This window comes from Schistocerca cancellata, chromosome 12, assembly GCF_023864275.1.
Source record: "Schistocerca cancellata isolate TAMUIC-IGC-003103 chromosome 12, iqSchCanc2.1, whole genome shotgun sequence".
NCBI classification, from domain to species: domain Eukaryota; kingdom Metazoa; phylum Arthropoda; class Insecta; order Orthoptera; family Acrididae; genus Schistocerca; species Schistocerca cancellata.
This window is the reverse complement of record NC_064637.1, coordinates 78,549,529-78,572,003: the sequence shown is the minus strand read 5'-3', so window position 1 is coordinate 78,572,003 and position 22,475 is coordinate 78,549,529. Positions and strand designations below refer to the sequence as shown.

The 22,475-nt window shown below is 37.4% G+C and overlaps 1 protein-coding gene across 1 annotated transcript in view; it reads right to left on the bottom strand.

Annotated features, from left to right (window-relative positions):
- The window catches only part of LOC126109472 (protein timeless homolog), a 505,261-nt gene that overhangs the window by 25,622 nt on the left and 457,164 nt on the right, over positions 1-22,475 (bottom strand). Inside the window, exons 17-23 of the mRNA XM_049914500.1 lie at positions 22,271-22,361; positions 17,766-17,964; positions 12,959-13,104; positions 9,107-9,204; positions 7,202-7,302; positions 3,710-3,812; positions 511-657 (exon numbers count right to left, since the gene is read on the bottom strand). Of these exons, the coding sequence (XP_049770457.1) occupies positions 511-657; positions 3,710-3,812; positions 7,202-7,302; positions 9,107-9,204; positions 12,959-13,104; positions 17,766-17,964; positions 22,271-22,361 (885 nt within the window). The remainder of the gene's footprint in view (positions 1-510; positions 658-3,709; positions 3,813-7,201; positions 7,303-9,106; positions 9,205-12,958; positions 13,105-17,765; positions 17,965-22,270; positions 22,362-22,475) is intronic.

Below are 22,475 nucleotides of genomic sequence, written 5' to 3'. Positions count from 1 at the left end.
GAAGTTTGTCTGCATACCTTGCAGGACAGGTTCCACTGCAGCACATAGTTTTAATCTGCCAGGAAGTTTCAGATCAGTGCACACGCCACTGCACAGTGAAAATTCATTGTAAAAAATCCCCTAGGCTGTGGCTTAGCCATGTCTCTGCAGTGTCCAAGAGTACTAGCCCTGAAATGTATCCAGGAGAACTCCTGAGAAATTTGGCAGGTGGGAGACGAGGTACTGGTGGAAGTAAAGCTGTGAGGGCAGGTCGTGAGCTGTGCATGGATAGTTCAGTTGGTGCAGCACTTGCCTACGAAAGGCAAAGCTCCCAAGTTTGAGGCATGCTCCAACACACAATTTTAGTCTACCAGGAAGTTTAAACTGTACTTACTGACTCCATGCAAACTGGGACAAAAATATTTGCAAGGAATGGTGTTCCATTTTCTGAAACCTGACACACTTAAACATACACAAATTCTAACTGACAGCTAACATTGTGGACAGGTATTTGTTTTCAGTTCTACATACTTTTTCCAGGAGCACCGTCAGACTTGCGTGACCGTTTCTTGCGAAGCTCCTTTCTGTCTGTGACGAGACCCAGCTCGACTATTTTATCCTTTACTCGGTTCTTAGGTCTCTTCACATCCAATCGAGCCAATATGCAGTCCAAAGGATCTGTGGGGAAAAATGGCATTCAGACTTTAAAACAAAATTAGACAGTACACTTGCAACATGCAAAACACAGATTCTAACAACACTGTTCATGCCATTCTATTTGTTTGGATATTTAAACGAATGATAGAAGGTGGGATGTGCATAGTCATTAAATGAAGAATAAAGACTCATCTTCTGAAGTAATATAGCAAAGTGCAGCATTAGGTTGCTGAAAATACTCGAGGTATTCTACCTGAAACAACAGAACGGAATACTTTCACCTACTTTCATACTGCTCCTAACACACATTTTTTTTCATTTGCTACATAAACAAGTATAAGGAACTTCAAAATTGTTTTTCAAGCTGCATTTTTCAAAGTCTTATGGTTCAAAGTATAATTTGCACATGGTTGATGACGGCTGTGTAAGTATTTTTTTTGTGGAAACATTTTATTTAAGTACAAGTTCAAAAGCTTAAGATTCAGAAAAACAATGTGCATTTTAAATTTGGCCGAGCTAATAAGTTTTTGTTTGCAGATTGTCATGCCTACTACACGAAGAACCTCCTTTCAAAATTTTGTAATTCTGGAAATATCACTACTGAAAAATGCTTTTGCATAAGTATTTCAATTTAGGAACCAAAATCTTTTAAAAATGCAGTATTGCTATCTTGTAGCCTAAATTTTTTCTCTGTCTGAAAATGTATACGTTTACACTGAAAACATGTTAGATAATGAAATATCTCGATGGGCTTTATTAGAAAATGGGGAGATAAGTGAAATCCGTTCCAGGAAATCCTAATATTAATGTCATTTAATGAACATATGTCAACAGCTCATCAAAATAGCTTCATCACTGACTCTGTATAAGTAATACCTATTGTTCCTATCTTTTGCAAAAAAGACACTTCTCTTCAAATTTCACTTGAACATACTCCAACCTCTCATAGAGATGATAGAAACAAATGCACTGAAAAATACTAACATATTTTAACCATATTCATTTAAAGAATGAATGATAATTCCTATACCAATTTCCAGTCTGTCATAAAGATGATACCAACAAATGTACTGAAAAAAAAAAACTAACATATTTTAACCATATTCATTTAAAAAAGGGATGACAATTCCTATATCAATGTCCAAGTTTAGTGCATCAGAATCCTTCAACAATACATCATGCCTGGAGAGTTGGAACAGGAAAAATAGGGTGTGAAAGGTAATTGTGAAATATAAACAACGGTGTTGGGAAAGACATGCAGATAGCGTGTGCTGGAGCAGAAAGAAGTCAAGTATCAAACATGAACAACAGTCATCAACAGATTATTTATATGACAACTAAGTGCTCAATATTTCTTCTATGCAGTGAGCAGATGTCTTTCCCCATATCATAGCTCATGTTTTATCCACAATTTACTAAAACTCTAATAGTGAAAGACACACACATTATCCTACAAACAAGCCAAAAATTAAAATTAAGTGTACACAAAGATACTGTAAATGGAATTTGTCATTTCTTAGTACATTAAAGTGGTCTTTGGGAAAGCTATCCTCAATCCGAAGGTTGGTCTGAGCATTTTGTTGTATTAGGTAAATATCCTTGGTATTATCAAACAAGGCAGTTCTACAGGGGACCCACCCACAGATTAATGTGAAATCTGAAAAAAATGTGCAATGTGTCATTTGTGACACACGCAGGGCACTGGCAGAGGCAAAAGAAGCTATAAATGATGCAAATTTACTTGGAGAGATACTGAAACTTTGGTGAGTCTACATTTACATGTACATCTAAACTGGTACTCTGCAATTCACACTTAAGTGCCTGGCAGAAGGTTCATTGAACCAGCTTCACAATATTTCTCTATTATTCCAATCTCGAAAAGCACGCGGAAAAAACAAACGCCTGATTTCCCTTATTTTATTAAGGTGATCATTTCTCCCTGTATAGGTTGGCGTCAACAAAATATTTTCACATTTGGAGGAGGAAGTGGGTCGTCGAAATTTCATGAGAAGATTCCGCTGCAATGAAAATTGTTTTTGTTTTAATAATGTCCATCCCAAATCCTGTATCGTGTCAGTAACACTCTCTCCCCTACTTTGCGATAACACAAAACATGCTGCTTTTCTTTGAACTGTCAGACTATGATATGCTATTAAATGGGTCAATAAGATTATAGCACACAGAGGGCGAGAATCTGGATCTGTGTATAGTGTCACCAGTTTTAATCTACTACAGAGAAACAAAGAATTTAGTTTACATGATTTTTAGAGAGATGAAAGAAGTGGTACGCCAGTTATTCTGCCCCAAGTACTGGTTCAATCCAAATCTATATGAAAACAAATGGATGGAATTTTTATCTCTTCACATAATAGCTGTTTCTCTTCAGATGCTTCATACCAATTACCTGGCATAAATCACAGAAGTAACAAATAAATTTATTTTCTTTTTTTTATGGCATAACAGAATAATAGTTATTGTATTTAACAGTATAACTGGAAAAATCAGTCCAGAACTGTAATAATTATTTATTTTTTCCAGTAATTAATATCAGTCTAAATGATCATCTTCAGGCTATAAGCTCTGCCGTCATATTGGCTGGTTTATGGAGCTGTTGTGATTATCAACAGGCATGTCACCAACTGCAGTGACTGGCTCCACAAGTCATCAAGGGGCTTCTGGTCTAAAGATGGTCACTTAGACCCAAATTGTTCATCAGAGTAAATAAATAATTGGATCGATACTGTTTTTTCATTTATACTTTTATTTTATCTTATGTTGTGGCATGTTTTTATGATGTTAACTGTTTTAAAGCCAAAGCTTCACTGCTTAGTTATTAAACAGCTCCCTCACTGCCAGCAATTTGAAGGTGCTGCTATCAGGTGTTACTTCTCAGCATCTTTCCTTCTACCCGATTTACACTTTAACACCTCAAAAAGGAAACCTGAATTCAGGAAACTAAGTCTTCCACGTTCACTCCAATGCTTCAATTTTTGCATATAGCATGTACACATTCTGCATGACAAGTACGTCTTAGTTTTCAGATTGGAAACTGTATTACAGAGTTCTCACTAACCCATAGCATCTTTGAATTCTTCAAACAACTGTCTCAGCTGCGCTTCTTCAGCTTCAGACCACTCTTTCGGAGGTCGTGAACTGCCACCGACCTTGCGACTGCCCTGAAACAGACAAGTCAGTGTGCTTGCAATTAAAAAATACGTTGTGTAGAGTGCAAAGAGAGGTACATTAAGCAAATCTGAAATGGTCATAAACTGAAATGAAATAACTCCAGGTAATGAAAATTAGACCAGTCTGAAGTTTGCATTTGTCTACGGTGTCTCTGAATAAATTGCAACCAAGACATTATTGCAGTCGTATCAATGTGTTGGTAACCAGTCAACAATGCTTTGACCTATATCCATCAGTGAAGTTCCTATTTTGTGAAAAGCTACTCATAAACTTTTTTCTATGTACTATATGGTATTAAAACATTAAAAAGCTATAATACTTTCCTCAGTAACTTGAGCACAAAATTGTCCAAAAGAGTGATCGTAAACTGCAAGAAATAGTTGTTTAGCATCTGTATACTATGAAGCAGAGGTTGAGAAGTGGATTTCAGTCTGTTTCTAGTGAGTGAGCACTGACTACAAAAATTACAAATACAATTTAGAAGATTTTGGTTACGATACAAATCAAATGTCAACCAACATAGAAGGCTTCATAGCCACTTCAGTGTAGATAAAAATATACAGTGTCCCACCAAAATCTGGGCAAATTTAAAAGTTCCTTTAAACAAAATTTGACTACCAAAATCTTAAATATTAAGTACTTGGGGGACCAGCAGAGAGCACAACAACACACTGTATCCCACTTTGGCGTGAATAACAGGCTCAAAATTACAGTCTGATGTGTGCACACGCACAATGCACTGTAGACAAATTTTGCCTCAGTGATGGTCCTCAATTATGCCACATTGCTTTGCACATACAGTACAAGGATGACAGCTTGCCATTCCCAGTAGTCAGTAGTTTTAACTCTTTAAAAATAGTGGTGATGACAGCTGTTGAAAGCTTGTGAATTGTAGCTGAACTGATGCATCTTACACACCACGAAGATTTTATTCAGTCATGCTACCCCAAAAGTCTCCACAGACACTGCAGCTGAACAGTATATCAGTGATAGCTGTACAATTTTTAAAGGTAGCAACTCCAAGTTAAAACGCTTTATTATTATAAATGGAGGCAATCAGTTATTGTTACTTCTCTCTCTCTAACGAAGCAAGCTAGGATAATTTTACTTCCCATCTTGTTTTGCCATCTGTCTCCTTAGAATTAATTTTTTCACTTTTAACTAAGTATCATTAACAAACATGAGCACAATCTGCATTTTCATAAAAAGAGAATCGTTGGACCTCAGTTTTAAAGAATGTAACACCAGATCTAATTATGTGCTTAGTTTTATGTATGTAATTGATTTTCTAGTTTATTTGGACTATTCCTGGTTAGTATCTTTCATTATAGGAAGAAATCTGTAATTGTTTCGTAACTTAAATTCTATTGATTTGGCTCTATTCGAAAACATATTAGCAAAGCCAGTCCTTAATTAATTCCAAAGTAATTAACAGTTTTGTCAAAAGTATTGTTTACATAACTATATATGTTAATTTCATCATTTAAACAAATAATTCGGCCTAACCCTTGTACTAGAAGAAACTGTTAAAAGGAACAAATTTTTCTATGGATTCAGTTAATAGAATGAGTTAAGTTTTAATTGCAATTTCTGTAAATTAAACTTTGAACAATGCGTAGTTTCAGCACTTATCATTGTGAGGGTATATAAGGGCCCAATTCTTTGTCAGTCAGTCCACGGCTGAGTTTCAGGTGAGGAACCTGTGTTGGTTACAATGACAACAAAGCATCGACTTAACAGTGAAATAAGTGTTACACCGACAGACCGTGTGTTAAACCAATGACAGTATCTGCTCCATATGAACCTGATTATTCTGAAAGAACTGTGGACTATGTGGTTATGTTTTTATTTGCTTTTAAATGTTCAGCAGTAAACTATTGTAGCAGTATGTGGATGTTCGCCTGCAAACTATTAATGAGGTTTATGGAAAAAATAACAGTGCACTGGCCATATAACTGTGTAATATTGGGGGGTTGTGACCAGTGTAAGTAAAAGACTGTGAAATGGAACTGTGCATCTGTTGGCTACATCATTTACAGTAGACAGTAGTTGTACATCCAACCCCTATTTTTCCAGCCAGTACATCGAAAAGGAGGACAACAAATGAAGAAATAAAGCAGGCGAGCGTCGTCACATCTCATTCTCTCTTTCTTGGGGTCATCAGTCTTCTGTTTGGTCTGACACAGCCCACCACTACTTCCCCTCTTGTGCCAAACTCTTCATCTCAGAGTTGCACTTGCATTCAATGTCCTTATCTAATTTGGAAATATTCCATTCTCTGTCTTCCTGTGCAGTTTTTACTCTCTACAGCTCCCTCTAGGAACACCGATATTACTACTGGATTTCATAACACATGTCTTATTATCCTGTCACTTCTTCTTGAGAATGTTTACCATATGTTCCTTTCTTAATAAAATTGTGGAAAATCTCCTCATAACTTATCAATCAACATAATTTTCAACATCCTTCTACATCGTCACATCTCAAATCCTTCAACTTTCTTCTTTTCTGGCTTTCCCATAACCCGTGATTCACTGTCATACAATGCTGTGTTGCAGACGAATATCCTCAGAAATTTCTTCCCCATACTAGCAGACCCAAAAAGTGGGGAATGTCCTACTCGCCAGTACTACGCTGCTCCTTCTATCCTCTTCTCTTCATCCATCACACATTATTTTGCTTCCACAATAGCAGAAAACCTTCACAATGTCTGCTATGTGGACATCAGTACTGACGTTAAGTTTACTACTGCTTATCTTATTTTTGCGAATCACATTACTTTTGCCTTTCTTCAGTTTACTCTCTATCCATGATGTGTGCTCATTCAACAGTTCATTCTCATCAACAAGTCCTCACTTTCCAAGGATACCAATGTCATGAGGGAATCTCACCACTGATATTCTTCCACCCTGAACTTTAATCCCATTCATAAGACTTAAATTTTATTTCCATCATCAGTTATACAATGTAGCAAGGATGGAAAGATTGCATCCTTGCCTTTTTAATCTTTCCATTTCTGTAATTTTAGAGAGTTCTAGTCTGTCCATAAACCTTTGCTTGTCTCTCAGAATCTGTGGAACATGACATGTAACTGAGAAGGTGGAACAGAATCAATATGTCTCGTGCTGAAGTAGCACATGACAAAAGGATTTGTACTGACTAGATTGAATAGTGCAATGAAATGCAAATGCAGCATCACTGGCTGTTGTGAACCTTGATGGAATGAAGTTCGCAAGTACTGCCATTAGCTGTGGGTAGTAATCTGATTCTGCAGTGGGGGACTTTTACGAATCACAAAAGGAGCTACCGATAGCAACACACTTCTCAGTCCTTTGCAAAATACAATTTTCAAGGGTAATAGTTGAAACTGGATGCTTACAGCTTTGGGGAGAATGAATCCCATCTCTCTCATCTTCTTTGTAACTCCACGACGCGAACGATCTTGGCTTATCATGTTCTTCATAATGAAATCCAAAACATCTGGAACAAAATAAGAGAGAAAATAAGGTACTGGAACATGCTAATGATTTTATGCTATTGCATTAGTCAGTATAAAGAAAGGTATTGTAAACAGTGCACAGTTATAAAAAAGTTGTGCGAGACACTGATCTCCACCACCTGAATGACAACTGTTGTGGCTTGGCAAGAAAGCCAACCCGGTATGAGAGAAAGCCGAAAGGCACGCGTTTTAGCTCACGCAGGCTGGCGTGAGGTCTGGAACAGGTCAAGGAAATTAGACTAGCAAAAAACGTACATAGCTGCTGGAATACTTAACTTTAATCCATAATTGGTGAACATCGCTCTTGACGGTACATGTTTTACAGCATCAATATAAACTGGTAATGGCGCCTTGCTAGGTCGTAGCAAATGACGTAGCTGAAGGCTATGCTAACTATCGTCTCGGCAAATGAGAGCGTATTTTGTCAGTGAACCATCGCTAGCAAAGTCGGTTGTACAACTGGGGCGAGTGCTAGGAAGTCTCTCTAGACCTGCCCTGTGGCGGTGCTCGGTCTGCAATCACTGATAGTGGCGACACGCGGGTCCGGCGTATACTAACGGACCACGGCCGATTTAAAGGCTATCACCTAGCAAGTGTGGTGTCTGGCGGTGACACCACAACAACAAGTATGGCAGTTCATGAAATAATAATCGACATAAGTACACTGTTATAATTTAGATACATAATATTTATTAATACTGTATTATATTTCTTGTTTCTGATGTCATTGTATTTTCTCCATTTCACTTTTAGTGCACAGATGAGATCTGCAGGCACGTGGCAATTTACGCTAAATCAGCCACTGGTGGAGTTATGCACCAAAACCAGCGAGAAGATACTGTGACGATCTGCACAGATTATTATTAATAATAAAATGTTTGAACTGACTTCACTGTACAATGCCATCAATGCAATACTGATCACATTTGCAATCAGACGTTGTCCACCACTGATAAAGACTTGTTAACAGAAGTCACAGTTAAAAGAATATGTAAAAATGAGTGGCATAACTGTATTCAATATATGACAATTTAAACTGGAGCATGCCTTTATTTTCTGAAAAGAGAAAATAATGCTTATGTGTTTTTCAAAATGCATTGTTTATTGGAATTCACTTTAAGACAGAAATGAATCAAAATTATTTACAATTATTACAGTTTAAAGGCAAATAGCAATCAAGAGGCAAAAGAAAGTTGATCTCTAAGTGAATAAGCAAAATTGCCATAAGTTAAAAAATGAGGAGCAAATGAATTCCCTTAACTGAGTATTGAAGCAGAGCTCTGCACAATCACTTTTGAATAAATATGAATCTGCAGAGCTCATAAATCAAATTTGGACACTATTTAAAGAATTTATTACGAAATAACGAGGAGGAAAATATTGTGGGATATATTTTCATCTGTGTTACCGACAGGAATATTTATGAACTGATACAGAAGTAGTTACATTATGATAAAAGATATTAAAATTTATAGCAAAAATTATTTAAGAAAATATTGATATGATGAAGCAGACCACCTAAGGATAGAATAGAAATTGCAAAGCTGCTTCTGCTTCATAGACTGGAGATGGTAGCATTAAAAGTTAATAAATGAAAGTGAGAACTCATAACATTATCAATTCATAAACTGTGCTGAACAGGTGAGCGTATGTATGTGTCTGTGAATCAGGGAGTGTGTATGAACCACAAAATGAGTGACAGCACAAAAGTTATGCAAGTCATCCATGCTGTGACTGCCAGTCAGATACAGAAGAGTGCTTGCCTAAACTAGTATAATCATTTACCAAGGCCATTGGTGTCCGGTGTTTTCATGTACTCCTCGTACAAAACTTGCAGCTCATTCTCCTCCTCTTCCGACCACGCCTTCTTAGCTGCAGCTGACCTTACGAAAGAAAGCAGCAAAGAGGTTCATCAGAAATAACACATATATAAGCACAAAATTCAAAAATAATTTGATATGCTAAGCAAACGGAACTTTGTAAAACAGGAGCAGCATACCACTGGCAACCAGAAATATTATGCCTTATCATTTATTTCCTCTTTATTTCACTGGAAAATTTGGCTAATTTTACAGAAACTTTTCCTGTAAACTTCTTTAAGCACGTGTTATACCAGAGTGCGGTTTAATTTGGTATTTAAGTAGGCCACTTATCCTTGAATGATGTAAATTCATGTTGCCTTTAGCTCATCAAAAACTACCATTGCCAGACAGTTATTATGTGAAAACATAAAGAATCTCTCATTAAAATTAAAATTGTAGCAACCTAAAATGTTAATGGTGTTAATTAACCTAGTTTTAAATGAAAAAATGATAAATGTATCTATTTTGCTAATGAAGTTGCAGGAAAGACCATGATTTCATTAAACTTCACGTAGAATCATTGAGAGGAGAGTGAGAACATGGTTGCACCCCATCCCTCATATTATACGGTAGAACAGTCTGTAAATAGAATAACTAGTGGAAGGAACCAAAATAAAAATGTGGAATAAGTTTTGTTGTCGACATTGTAATTCTGTCAGATATGGCAAAGGGCTAGGAAGGGTACTTGACTGGAGTAGGTAGTGTCTCCAAGAGAGACATCAACAGATTAGAAAAAGGTACTGGAATGCAGTTCATTTAAGTTACAACATGTAGACAAGACTGGCAGTGGCAAGAGAAGCGTTTCTCAAGGAGAGAAATTTCTTAACATCAAATATAGATTTAAGTTTCAGTAAGTTTTTTCTGGAGGTATTTGTCTAGAGTGCAGACTTGTATAAAAGTGAAACATGGATGATTAACGGTTCAGGCAATAAGAGAATATAAGCTTTTGAAAGATACCGCTACATTTTCTCACTCAATTTTGGTTGAAAAAATGCTTAATTTTGTTGTAGGACATCATGGAATACTCCTACTTCAGCCCCTGTAGTTTCATGAAGTTACAATACCTGACAGCACTGTATGTAGTCTTTAAAATGGTATCTGTAACGGAGGTACGTTGCAAGCAGAGAACTATCATTGAGTTTCTTTTGGTGGAAAACCAGAGCATCGTACATATTCACAGACACTCGCAGAATGTCTGTGGAGATGTGGCAGTGAAGAACAGCACGATGAGTGGTTGGGTGAAGTGTCTGTCATCACTGCAACAATGCTGCCCTTACCTTTCCAATCTCCTGTGTGGTAGTCAGCTACACAAAGCTGTGGCTCCTACAATATTGGAAAGTGTAGACACTCTCATGCTAGGTGGTCAACAGATCACAATCAAATGCCTCACTGCTCAACTGGACATCTCTGTTGATAGTGGTGACACATTCATCCACCAATCGTTATACTCGAATGTGTGTGCTTGCTGGGTTCTTTCGCACCTAACAGAAGACCACAGAAAGCAACAAAACAACCCTTTGTGTGGAACTGTTTGTGTGTTACAAGACTGAGCGTGAGAACTTTTTGTCAACATCGTCGCAGGTGATGAAATATGGGTTGACCACTTTGAACTGGAAACAAAACCACAATCCATTGAGTGGCACCACACCACCTCCCCTCCGAAGACGTTCAAAGCCAAACCATTGGTCCGTGTTTATCGTCACAAAAATGAAAACAAACTTCTCTTTCTCCACAACAATGGAAGGCCTCACCCAAATCTGTGAAGCTGAGAGGAGCTCACACAGCTTCACCACCCTACTGCCCAGATCTCACATCTTCCAACTTGCATCTGTTTGGGCCAATCAAGGATGCACTCCAAGGGAAGAAGTACATTGATGAAGGGCAAGGTACTGATGCAGCAAAATGTCGGCTCTGACATCAACTAGTGAAGTAGTCAATGTTAAAAAATATATCAGCTCAACCACTTGTTTATAGTGTAAAACACTAAGATTGACGCGTTTCGGAAGTCAAGCTTCCATCATCAGAATAATAAAAAGTAAAAGAACCCGTTAAAATTTGCTAAAATGGAACATGCACCAGGCACAATAAAATTGATAATAAAATTAAAACGTCGTGGCTACTTCCCTTGTTGCAGTCGTGTCTTCCAAGGTGCATCTCCACATAGTCGTCAAAATATAAAAAACTCTAAAATGGTGTCGCCTATGGTGTTCAACATCTAACCACACGGCTTTCTCCTCTATCGTTGTAAACCGACCGTGCGTCTTCGTTGCTACCACACACCAAGTAGCCAAACATGACTGTGGAGATGCACCTTGGAAGACATGGCTGCAACAAGGGAAGTAGCCACGATGTTTTAATTTTATTATCAATTTTATTGTGCCTGGTGCATGTTCCATTTTAGTAAGTTTTAACAGGTTCTTTTACTTTTTATTATTCTGATGATGGAAGCTTGACTTCCGAAACACATCAATCTTAATTTTTTACACTATAAACAAGTGGTTGAGCCAATATTTTTTTAACATTGACATTCACAACCACGACCTCTCATCCAGTATGGATAAGATCATAGTGAAGTGGTACCATGCACATATACCGGCCCTCCCACTAATAAGGTGTAAGGCCATCACACTGAATGGACATTACGCCGAAAAACAAAGTTTTGTAGGCAAAAGAGTGAGAATAATACCGTGTACTGAATCCCAAATAATACCAACCCGCTTAAAAAAAAAAGGGGGAGGGGGGAGTGCTACATTATGTTTTGAATGACCCTCATAATTGTGATCATGAACAAATTAAATGCCCCAAGCAAAGTTCAAACTCACAAACTTGTGATTTTAAGGCTTAAACACAGCTTGATTTTCTGCTGCTGTTGTGGTCTTCAGTCCTAAGGCTGACCTGGTGCAGTTCTCTTGGCTAGTCCGTCCTGTGCAAGCCTCTGCTTAAGTACTGCAACCTACATCCACCCAAACCTGCTTATTAGAGTCAAGCCTTTGTCTTCCTCTACAACTTTTACCACACACACTTTCCTCTCTTACCAAACTCATAGCTTCTTGATGTCTCAAGATGCATTCTAACACTCAATCCCTTCTTTTAAGGTGTACATAAATTTCTTTTCCTCTCCATTCGATTCTGCACCTGTTCATTAGTTATTCAATCTACTCAACTAATATTCTGCATTCTCATGTAGCGGTATCTTTCAAAAGCTTATATTCTCTTATTGCCTGAACCGTTAATCATCCATGTTTCACTTTTATACAAGTCTGCACTCTAGACAAATACCTCCAGAAAAAACTTACTGAAACTTAAATCTATATTTGATGTTAAGAAATTTCTCTCCTTGAGAAACGCTTCTCTTGACACTGCCAGTCTAGTCTACATGTTATAACTTAAATGAACTGTATTCCATTACCTTTTTCTAATCTGTTGATGTCTCTCTTGGAGACACTACCTACTCCAGTCAAGTACCCTCCCTAGCCCTTTGCCATATATGAGAGAATTACAATGTTGACGACAAAACTTATTCCACATTTTTATTTTGGTTCCTTCCACTAGTTATTCTATTTACAGACTGTTCTACTGTATAATATGAGGGATGGGGTGCAACCATGTTCTCACTCTCCTCTCAATGATTCTAAGTGAAGTTTAATGAAATCATGGTCTTTCCTACAACTTCATTAGCAAAATAGATACATTTATCATTTTTTCATTTAAAACTAGGTTAACTAACACAATTAACAACAAACTAGTCAACATAATGAAACGAGTTTGTACATACTTGTCTTGGTAACTGCCATAGCCGTATTCAACTTCATATGCCTCTTTAGAAGTCTTCCAGAACAGCAATTCCATGTATACTTTTGGGTTATTCTTTGCAACTTCAGCAAACTTTCTTATTATGAAAATTGCAAACTTTGCCAATTCCTGTAAATCACATTTTAATCAAATAATGACAGAACTGATGCAGCATATATTAATTTGCAAACTTTGCCAATTCCTGTAAATCACATTTTAATCAAATAATGAAAGTAATGATGCAGCATATATTAATACATGCAAACTCATAGCAGGAGACTGTTGGCTGGAGTGTACATATTGAAATACAGGGATAGGGAACATGATGAAATAGGTAAAATCAGGGAGGTGAAGATGACTTAGGCTGGCATGAGTAACACTACGAGAGACGCAAGTAGAACAAGGTGAAAATTGTTTCAACATGAGCAAGGTGACCACTGACAACATACCGTATTTACACGAATCTAAGCCGCACTCTAATCTAAGCTGCACCTGAGAAATGAGACTTGAAATCAAGGGGAAAAAAAAATTCCCGAATCTAAGCCGCGCCACCAAATCGAAACAAAGTTGGTCCATTGTAATATGAGACACAATTTAGGTCAAATGGATGAAGATACAGCTACAGTAGCTTACGAGTCGTAAGCTTAACAGTTAAGCTTTACCAAGTAGTCATTGCTATGTGTCAGGCGCTCCGTCCGTATTTGTACGGGTACCCTTCCTTTTTCACGTGTTTCGTCTGGTTTGAATAGATTGCTTATTTTGCTTTGATCTGATAAATGCTGTTCTCTTTGTTATAGGTGCTTCAGTCACTCTAAGCTGAAACTGAATTATTGTACTGTGTCATGCATTGTTTGTCGCATTCTGATAATGCTTTTGTGCGCACTACCGAGGCTTACAATAAAAAGAAAAGACAGAGGAATTGTCACACAAGCGAAAAAATGGCAAGAGACTGCTATTTGTTGTTACTTACACTGCTGCTTTCTTTGATAATGACCAACAAAAACCAAATAATAGGCAGCGTATGATAGAAGATGTTTTGAATGAGAGTTTAGCGAAAATTTTTCTCAATTTGAAAATATTTGCAGACGTCTCTCTAGTACATTACATTCTGCACAGAAATTAGTCATCTTAGATTTAAAAATCTTGTCAGTTGGCGTGCTTAGTATCACTATTCAGCATAAGAATAATACGAATATAAACATGACTTGATATGTATATTCTTCTGCGTTTGCTGTCATCTCACTCTAGTTTCACAGTTTATTAGGCAGACAGGATTTATATGAGGTAGCAGCAAACACGAAAAAATACATGGCATAATGTTTACATTCTTCTACCTTTTCTTTTAATTTATTTATTGACGCAGAGGTTTTGGCGCCAGTATTTATCTTTGTGCCTGCAAAGCATGCCTGTGTAGTGCAACATATATTCGACGGCAAAAGTTAGTTGTGGCAGCACCTACCAACATTTTTCAGAACTTCCGCTTACTTTACATTCAATTCTAAGCCGCAGGCGGTTTTTTGGATTACAAAAACCAGAAAAAAAGTGCGGCTTCGATTCGAGTAAATACGGTATGCATCAGAAAGTCACTGACCTTTAAAAAAATTATTTCACAAACAGATAGTTGTTAAATTAAATGTAATTATCATTGTACAGAGAGCATTCATTGATTTACTGTTTGTGTTTTGTTGATCACGTTGTAAGGGAACAGTACAGCCTAATCATATTCATTTTTACCTTCATTTTTCTCATGCTAAAATTCTACAGTTCCACCTTACAAGATTAGGTTTTGACACATGTGTATTATCTTTTCTTTCATAACACTCTAATTTGTGCTGACCAAGCGATACAATGAGAGAGAGGCTGGTGGCACCCTGTACTGGAAAAGATGGTAACTGCAAGTGGAGGCTGAGAGGACAGAGAAGTCATTAACCAATAGATGGTAGCAGTTGACCAATGATACACAGAATAAATTTTTGGCCAATTATCTCTGAAAAAGATATTTATACTCTTAGGTGGTTATTGCAGAAGAACTATTATAATATAGAAAATTCTCTCTCTCTCTCTTGTGTAATGTATATAAGCATTATCACAGTCTGTGTCTTAAAGAAAAATATAACAACAGTTCTTTTAAAGCAAACATAATCCTGCTTTGTAATAGTGGTTATGTTTTCGGAATTTACAGCAGACGAAGCCAAATAGGAATATTATTCTGGAATTTATTTTCTTGTAATTCTCTGTAAGATGTTGTTTAAAGAAATGAACAGGTCATGGCTGTAAAGATAAAATTAAATCAGACAGCGATAAGAATTACACTATGGCAGTGTTCAATTTTTCCATCATGTAGAAGTGGCATTCATTGAATTTATTAACAAATAGATAAAAGAATGTAGCCCTCTTCCTGATCACACAAGTGGTAAAAGGAATATTAAACAGCAGTAGGATTATTTCACTGGTAATGTGTTTGTTTTCATGTTCTTAAATTTATGCAAGAAAATGTAAATAAAGCAAGGATTTTTTTTCTTTTTACTGTTACTGATTTGACTGTCTGGTCCGAAACTGAACAACAAATGGTGAAAATGTAGACTAGAATATCACAGTACACTTAAACAGTATTTATCCAATGAAAGATGAGATGTCAAGTTTTAGGGTACTGTATTGGCTTTGCTGTTTTTGATTATTCCAATTGGAAATTGCACCATCAAGAATGAGAGCACTTACAAATGTCGAATAAGTCCTAGGTATACATTAACAAATCACAAGGAAATTGTAGAAAACTAATCTATATACCATTATTAATAATAAATTATCACTATACTGATTAATGCTGTTCATAATTAGTCCACCTGAATTTAATTAAGTATGTTATAAAGAAACCTACTATGCCGTGGGTGGGGTAGAAGTGGGGGTGGGAGTTACAGTTCACTCAGTTGTGCTAAAAAGCTGCTGTTCATCTCCTACTGGAAGCTTAATATTTCCTTGATCACAATGGTACTTTTCAAAAGAAGATACAAGGTCCACTCACATTAACAAGACCAATGCCCTTTCAGTATGCAGTAACCACACACAAATGGTTGGGTGGGGGGGGCGGCAGCACTAGCACTGTAGGGTATATAAAGTGCATTTAGGGCATGTCAGAGACAGTGCAGTGCTTGTCGTCATGTGGAAACGGAGTGATTTATCTGATGTCCAAATGGGCGCTATCACTGGTGTTTGGGCCACATGTGAAAGCATTTCCGAGATAGATAGGTTTGTCAACTGTTTGCCTGCTGGACTGGCAAAATGCCGCTGTTCAGAAATGGCGCTGAGAAAACTGTAGTACATTACGGGCCACTGATGACAGGTGTGAACAATGGCTGCTGAGATGGGTGCAGGTGAATATACATGCAAATTCTGAGCAAGTGACTGCCCAGATGAACCGATGGGCTACCAATAGTGTGTCCTCAATGACTGTCACTGTGTACGGGCCTCTGTAGCAGGTGCCTGGTTCGTGCACCCATGCCGAATGCTATTCATTGGTGATGAACTGGACATCCAATGAGTGGCAACAGGTGGCCTTTTCAGATGAGTCCCATTTTATCCTCCACTGGTGTGAAATACGTGAAAGAACACCCTGCAACAATCATCAAAATGGACCTGGCTGGAGGAGGGAGTGTTATGATCTATGGAATGTTTTTATGGCATTCCCTGGGTGAACTCTTCAGACTGGAAAGCACAATGGATCAATACAACTGTGCATCTATCCTTGGGAACTATGTCCACCCCTATACGCAGTTTGTTTTTTCTTAACACAATGGCAGCTAGCTGCAGGTCAATGCAAATTGTCCCACAGCTCACAGTGTATGTGCATGGTTCGAAGAGCACCGAGGTGAATCTACCGAACTCCCCTGACACGTGTGGTGAATCAGGCAATGAGGCCAGAAGCGTTGTGCTGCAGAGCATGTTCTCTATGAGAGTATTGTGTGTTGCCAGTATACACCGGCTGCCTATGCCCATTCATATACACCGGCTGCCTATGCCCATTCATCCCAACTGATAAGTTGGTGACAGTCTTGCCAAGGTAAGGGTGAACTGTGTTTACTTAACAGTTGGTACACAACACATGTTATTTCACAAGTGGATCTCCCTTTAATAGTACATGTTTTGCCAGTTATAGGGCTGGTGTAGGTGGTGGCAGGAGGGTGCATAGGGCAAGTCTTACGGTGGGTATGGTCCAGGGCTAGGAGGCACTGAGTGGATGCACGGGTGCAGAAGGAGCAGGGTACTGCGGAGATTTGAGAGCAAGGGTGACGAAAGGCTACTGTAGGAGGGGTGGGATAGAATGGACCTCATTTCAGGGCACGACTTTAGGAAGTCATAGCATTGTGGAAGTAGTTGATTAATACATTCAAGACTGGGACAGTACTGAGTGACAAAAGGTGTACTCCAAAGTGGATTTTTGTGGGATCAGGATGTGATGGCCTGGGAAATCTGCCGGTGAAAATAAATATCCTATTGTATTTTCAATCATTGGTATGAAAATATGTACATTATTTCCAGTACATGTGGATAACCCTGCCTCATGTCCTGTAAAATAACAAAGTAACAAAATGACTAAGCAGTACTTACCTTCTGTAGGCAAAATTCTGGTCCTACCAAGAGACAAATTTAAAAGTGAAAAAATAATAATAAAATAAAAAAATAAAATAAATTATTCCTAGTTTTCAGAACTGGCATTTCCTTCCTCAAACTGAAAAGAGGATAGGGTGGGGAAAGTTACAAAGACCCCAGGACAGAGAGGCAGTGCCTCTTACCTTGTGTTCAGGCAGGCTGGAGTCCAGCACTCTCTGGAAGACGCGGAAGAGCGACACCTGAAAGAGGAGCACGTACATCTTGCAGTCCCAGGCTATGCGGTGCAGGATTTTGAGGGCACTGTGGTTCACTGTCGGAGTGTTCCGGTCAAACTCTGACAGCACTATTGTGCACGATTGCACCACATTTGGATGTGCAAACCTGCAAGACATTAACGGATAAGAGATGAAGAGAGCTGGCAATTTTAAACATCTCTGAAAAATAAAATGTTTGCAGGTAAAAACAGATTCAAAAGCAGTTGCAATTTTAGATTTTGTACCATACATTTCGATCTTTATTTTAAAAAGTTCCCTGCAACATACAACAATGAATGCTGAACATTCAAATGTGTATATGTGAAGAATTTTTGAACCTTGATATGAAAGCATTTAGCTGTATCAATACAATAGGAACTAATGAACTGACCACTACCAACATATTAAGAAGGATCCAATGACTAAGTTCGTGTGTAATACGGTTTTTGATTCCAGTCTCTGATCACAAATGAATTCTTTAGACGATTACCGGTTTCAGTCTGTAATGATCATCTTCAGATCTTTTTTACACCATGTCCTAAAAGTGACATGGTGTAAAAAAGATCTGAAGATGGTCATTACAGACTAAAACTGGTAATCGTCTAAAGAACTCATTTGTGATCAGAGACTGGAATAAAAAAAGCATTTTACAGTATTGGATCACTGTTTGTACATGCGATTATGCCGCAGTTGGTAAGTTCGTGTGTGATTTGAAAAATATATATAATTGGCAGTTTATCAGTTTATTAATTTAATTTTAAATGAGAAATATATAATTTTCCATTTTTGGACAAGGTTACTACTTCAGCAATGTATAACTCATTGCTCAGTCATGAAGTTCAGCATGTTTTATGCAAAAAGTCATCTGTTTAGGAAAACTAAATTGTTTAAGAATAAAAACTGCTAACACAGAAATGTGTTAGAGCTCATTATAGTAGGATGCAGATTAAAGAAACCCAGACTGTGACTAATGTAACAAGCACAGGTTTTTGATTGACCAATGTGAATTTAAAGAAGGGTATAACCAGCATTGATTTTAAACACGAAAGGTGAATAATTTGTTGTATGAATAACTTTGTAAAACACTATGATGTAATGAAGTTAATTTGACTGATATTACAACACTGCAATGTATTGTACTGATTCTTTGAACTGATTCTTGCATAACAACACACTATATAACACACTTTATAACACCATGTGGAAGAGGTCACTTCATCACTGTTTGTCACAGTTACTTACTGTGAAGATTAATGACTGCTTGCATATTTATCACATAAATAGATGTTTGAAATGTAAGTGTCAAGTAACTCAACTCCAAAAAATTGGACAAATGCATCCCGCAATTGAGGTACATACCAAATAAAATTGCAATTTGGTAATTTAACATTGCTGTCACCATTGCTGACTTGGTGCTGTCATAAGGATAACACTCCACAAAAAATGTACCAGCTTATCTTACTCCTGTCAAATTACTATTTTTGGATAAATTAGATGGGACACAAATGTTAAGACCACAAAAAATGTATTTTTCATATCACAGTTAGAAACTTTCATCAGCAATTATTTATAATAACTGATAATGAATACATCTTTCATTCTTCAAGATACGTTTACAGTATCACAGAAAACATGTGATCAGTAATGGGAGTAAAATTCAGGATAAGATTTGCTGATGACTCAACATTCTCAGTGGATGTGATGATGAATTACAGGGCCTGCTGAATCGAATGAACAGTTGAATGACTACAGAATATGGACTGTAAGTAAATCGAACAATGACAAAAATAAAGAAGAGTAGCAAAAATGAGATCAGTGAGAAACTTAATACTAAATTTGGTGACTAAGAAGGACATGGGGGCAAAATAACACACGGGAGATGAAGCAAAGAAGACATAAAAAGGGACTAACACAAGACGAACAGGGCATTCCTGGCCAAACAAATTCTACTAGTATCAAACATTGGTCTCAATTTGAGGAAGAAATTTCTCAGAATGAAAATTTGGAGCACAGCATTATACGGCAGTGAAACATGGCCTGTGGGAAAACCGGGAAGAAGGAAACTGAACTGTTTTGAGGTAAGTACCACTCTGTGATAAACAGGCTGGCATTAGAGAGGCATTTGTGGCAGGCCACACCGAACCTCTCAAATGGCAGATGACTAATAATAATAATAATAATAATAATAATAATAATAATTGGAAAAAGAAAACACTACATGGCAAGCACCCGTATCACCTAACACAGCCACACATCGATCAAGACGCATCCAACACATGGCTAAGAAAAGGCAATATATACAGTGAGACGGAAGGATTCATGATTGCAATACAGGATCAAACAATAAACACCAGATATTACAGCAAGCATATTATTAAAGATCCCAATACCACAACAGATAAATGCAGACTTTGCAAACAACAAATAGAAACAGTAGATCACATCACAAGCGGATGTACAATACTAGCAAATACAGAATACCCCAGAAGACATGACAATGTAGCAAAAATAATACACCAACAGCTTGCCTTACAACATAAACTTATAAAACAACACGTTCCCACATACAAGTATACACCACAAAATGTACTGGAGAATGATGAATACAAATTATACTGGAACAGAACCATTATAACCGATAAAACAACACCACATAACAAACCTGACATCATACTCACCAATAAAAAGAAGAAATCAACACAACTAATCGAAATATCCATACCCAATACAACAAATATACAAAAGAAAACAGGAGAAAAAATTGAAAAATACATCCAACTGGCTGAGGAAGTCAAGGACATGTGGCATCAGGATAAAGTTGACATTATACCAATTATACTATCAACAACAGGAGTCATACCACACAATATCCACCAGTACTTCAATGCAATACAGCTACATCCGAACTTATATATAAAACTACAGAAATCCATAATTATTGATACATGTTCAATCACCCGAAAGTTCCTAAATGCAATGTAACATATACCGTACAGTTAAAAGGAAGTCACGCTTGATGAAGGTCCGCGTCACTTTCCATTTTTAACCAGACCTAAGGTCTGAGAAAAATAGAAATAATAATAATAATGAAAGTGTGTGACCTGATAGTTATTTGACTGTGTGAAGATATTAGCAACAACATTTGAAGGAAAGAGAGAAGAAATAAAATTAAGAAAGCAATGACACACTTTCCAGCCAAGATAACATGCTGCTTCTTCCATACTGAGAAATTCTCAGCAGAGTCACATACTTTTCTTGTACTTCCAATAACAAACATAAGTGTGTTGCTAAGACTAACACTTTTCGAAATCTGAGAAATACTGCATCTACCCGACTGCTTTGATCCATGGCTTTCAATATGGTATGTGAGAAAAGCTCGAGTTGAGTTATCTATGCTGGTTGGCATGCAAGTCATTTTGCTCAAGATACCACATTATATTTGAGCTCAGTATATTTTCTAAGACTCTACAACAAATGGGTCAAGGCTATTGGACTGCTACCCTTTTTGAAACACGGTGTGACCTGCAGTTTTTATCCAACTAGTGGCGACTGTTTTCTAGTTTGAAGGAGCTACAGTATATCAGGGTTTTAAGAGGGGCTAACTCAGCTGCAAATATAGTATAGAATATAATAGGGCTTCCAACAGCTTTGTTCTATTATAGTGATTTCAGCTGTTTCTCAACACCAATGATACCATTGTCAATATCACTCCTTTTAGCATTGGCAAGAAAATTAAGGATGTGCAATACTACTGGGTTTTTCTTTGCAAAGGAACATTTGAAAATGGACTTCAGTGTTTCTGCTTTTGCATTGCTACCCTCAGTATCAGTTCCCGTCTCCCCCATGAATGTATGTGTACACTAATTTTGGCACCACTAACAGGCTTTACACATGACCAGAATTTCTTTGGGTTTGTTGTAAGATCTTTTGGCCGTATTCTGCTACAACAGTGACTGAAGGCTTCATGCATTGCTCTCTTGATGACTAAATGCATTTCATTCAGCATCTCTCTATCTATAGCCCAAAATTATGTTATGCCAATTGTGCAGTATTCTCTGTTTCATTTATAGTTTCTTTACAGTGACTGTACACCATGGAGGGCCCTTTCCATCATGAAACTGATTAATTGGACATGCATCTATTTAAGGTGGCCTACCATTCTTTTAAACCAGAGCCACAGCACTTCTACAGGATCCCCTCCAGAGCTACATGTTTTGAGTTACTTTTTGAGATTGTCACTACTGTCTCTTTTATCTCGTTTGCTGGACATATAAATCCTTGTTTTACTTGCTCTTCACACTTTGATAATCAATGCAGCCACAACTGGCTCATGGTCACTGATGCCAGTTTCAAGGGGGACATCCTCAAAGAGATCATGTCTTACCTGTCGCCCTAAAAGCAACTATTTCTTCCAGCACAAAAACTCTACTCACCTTTTCATGAAGTCCATGAACTGAAATGACTGCTCTGATATAGCTGTGCTGCCCTCGTCTTCTGCATCTTCTTCCTCGTCATCTTCTTCATCTTAAACCACAATAACAGTAGGAATACAGAAACTGCAGTACTACATAGAACCAAGACAAACTGTGAAAGGTTTGTCATTAACAAAAAATATACATACATAAACATATTTCCGTA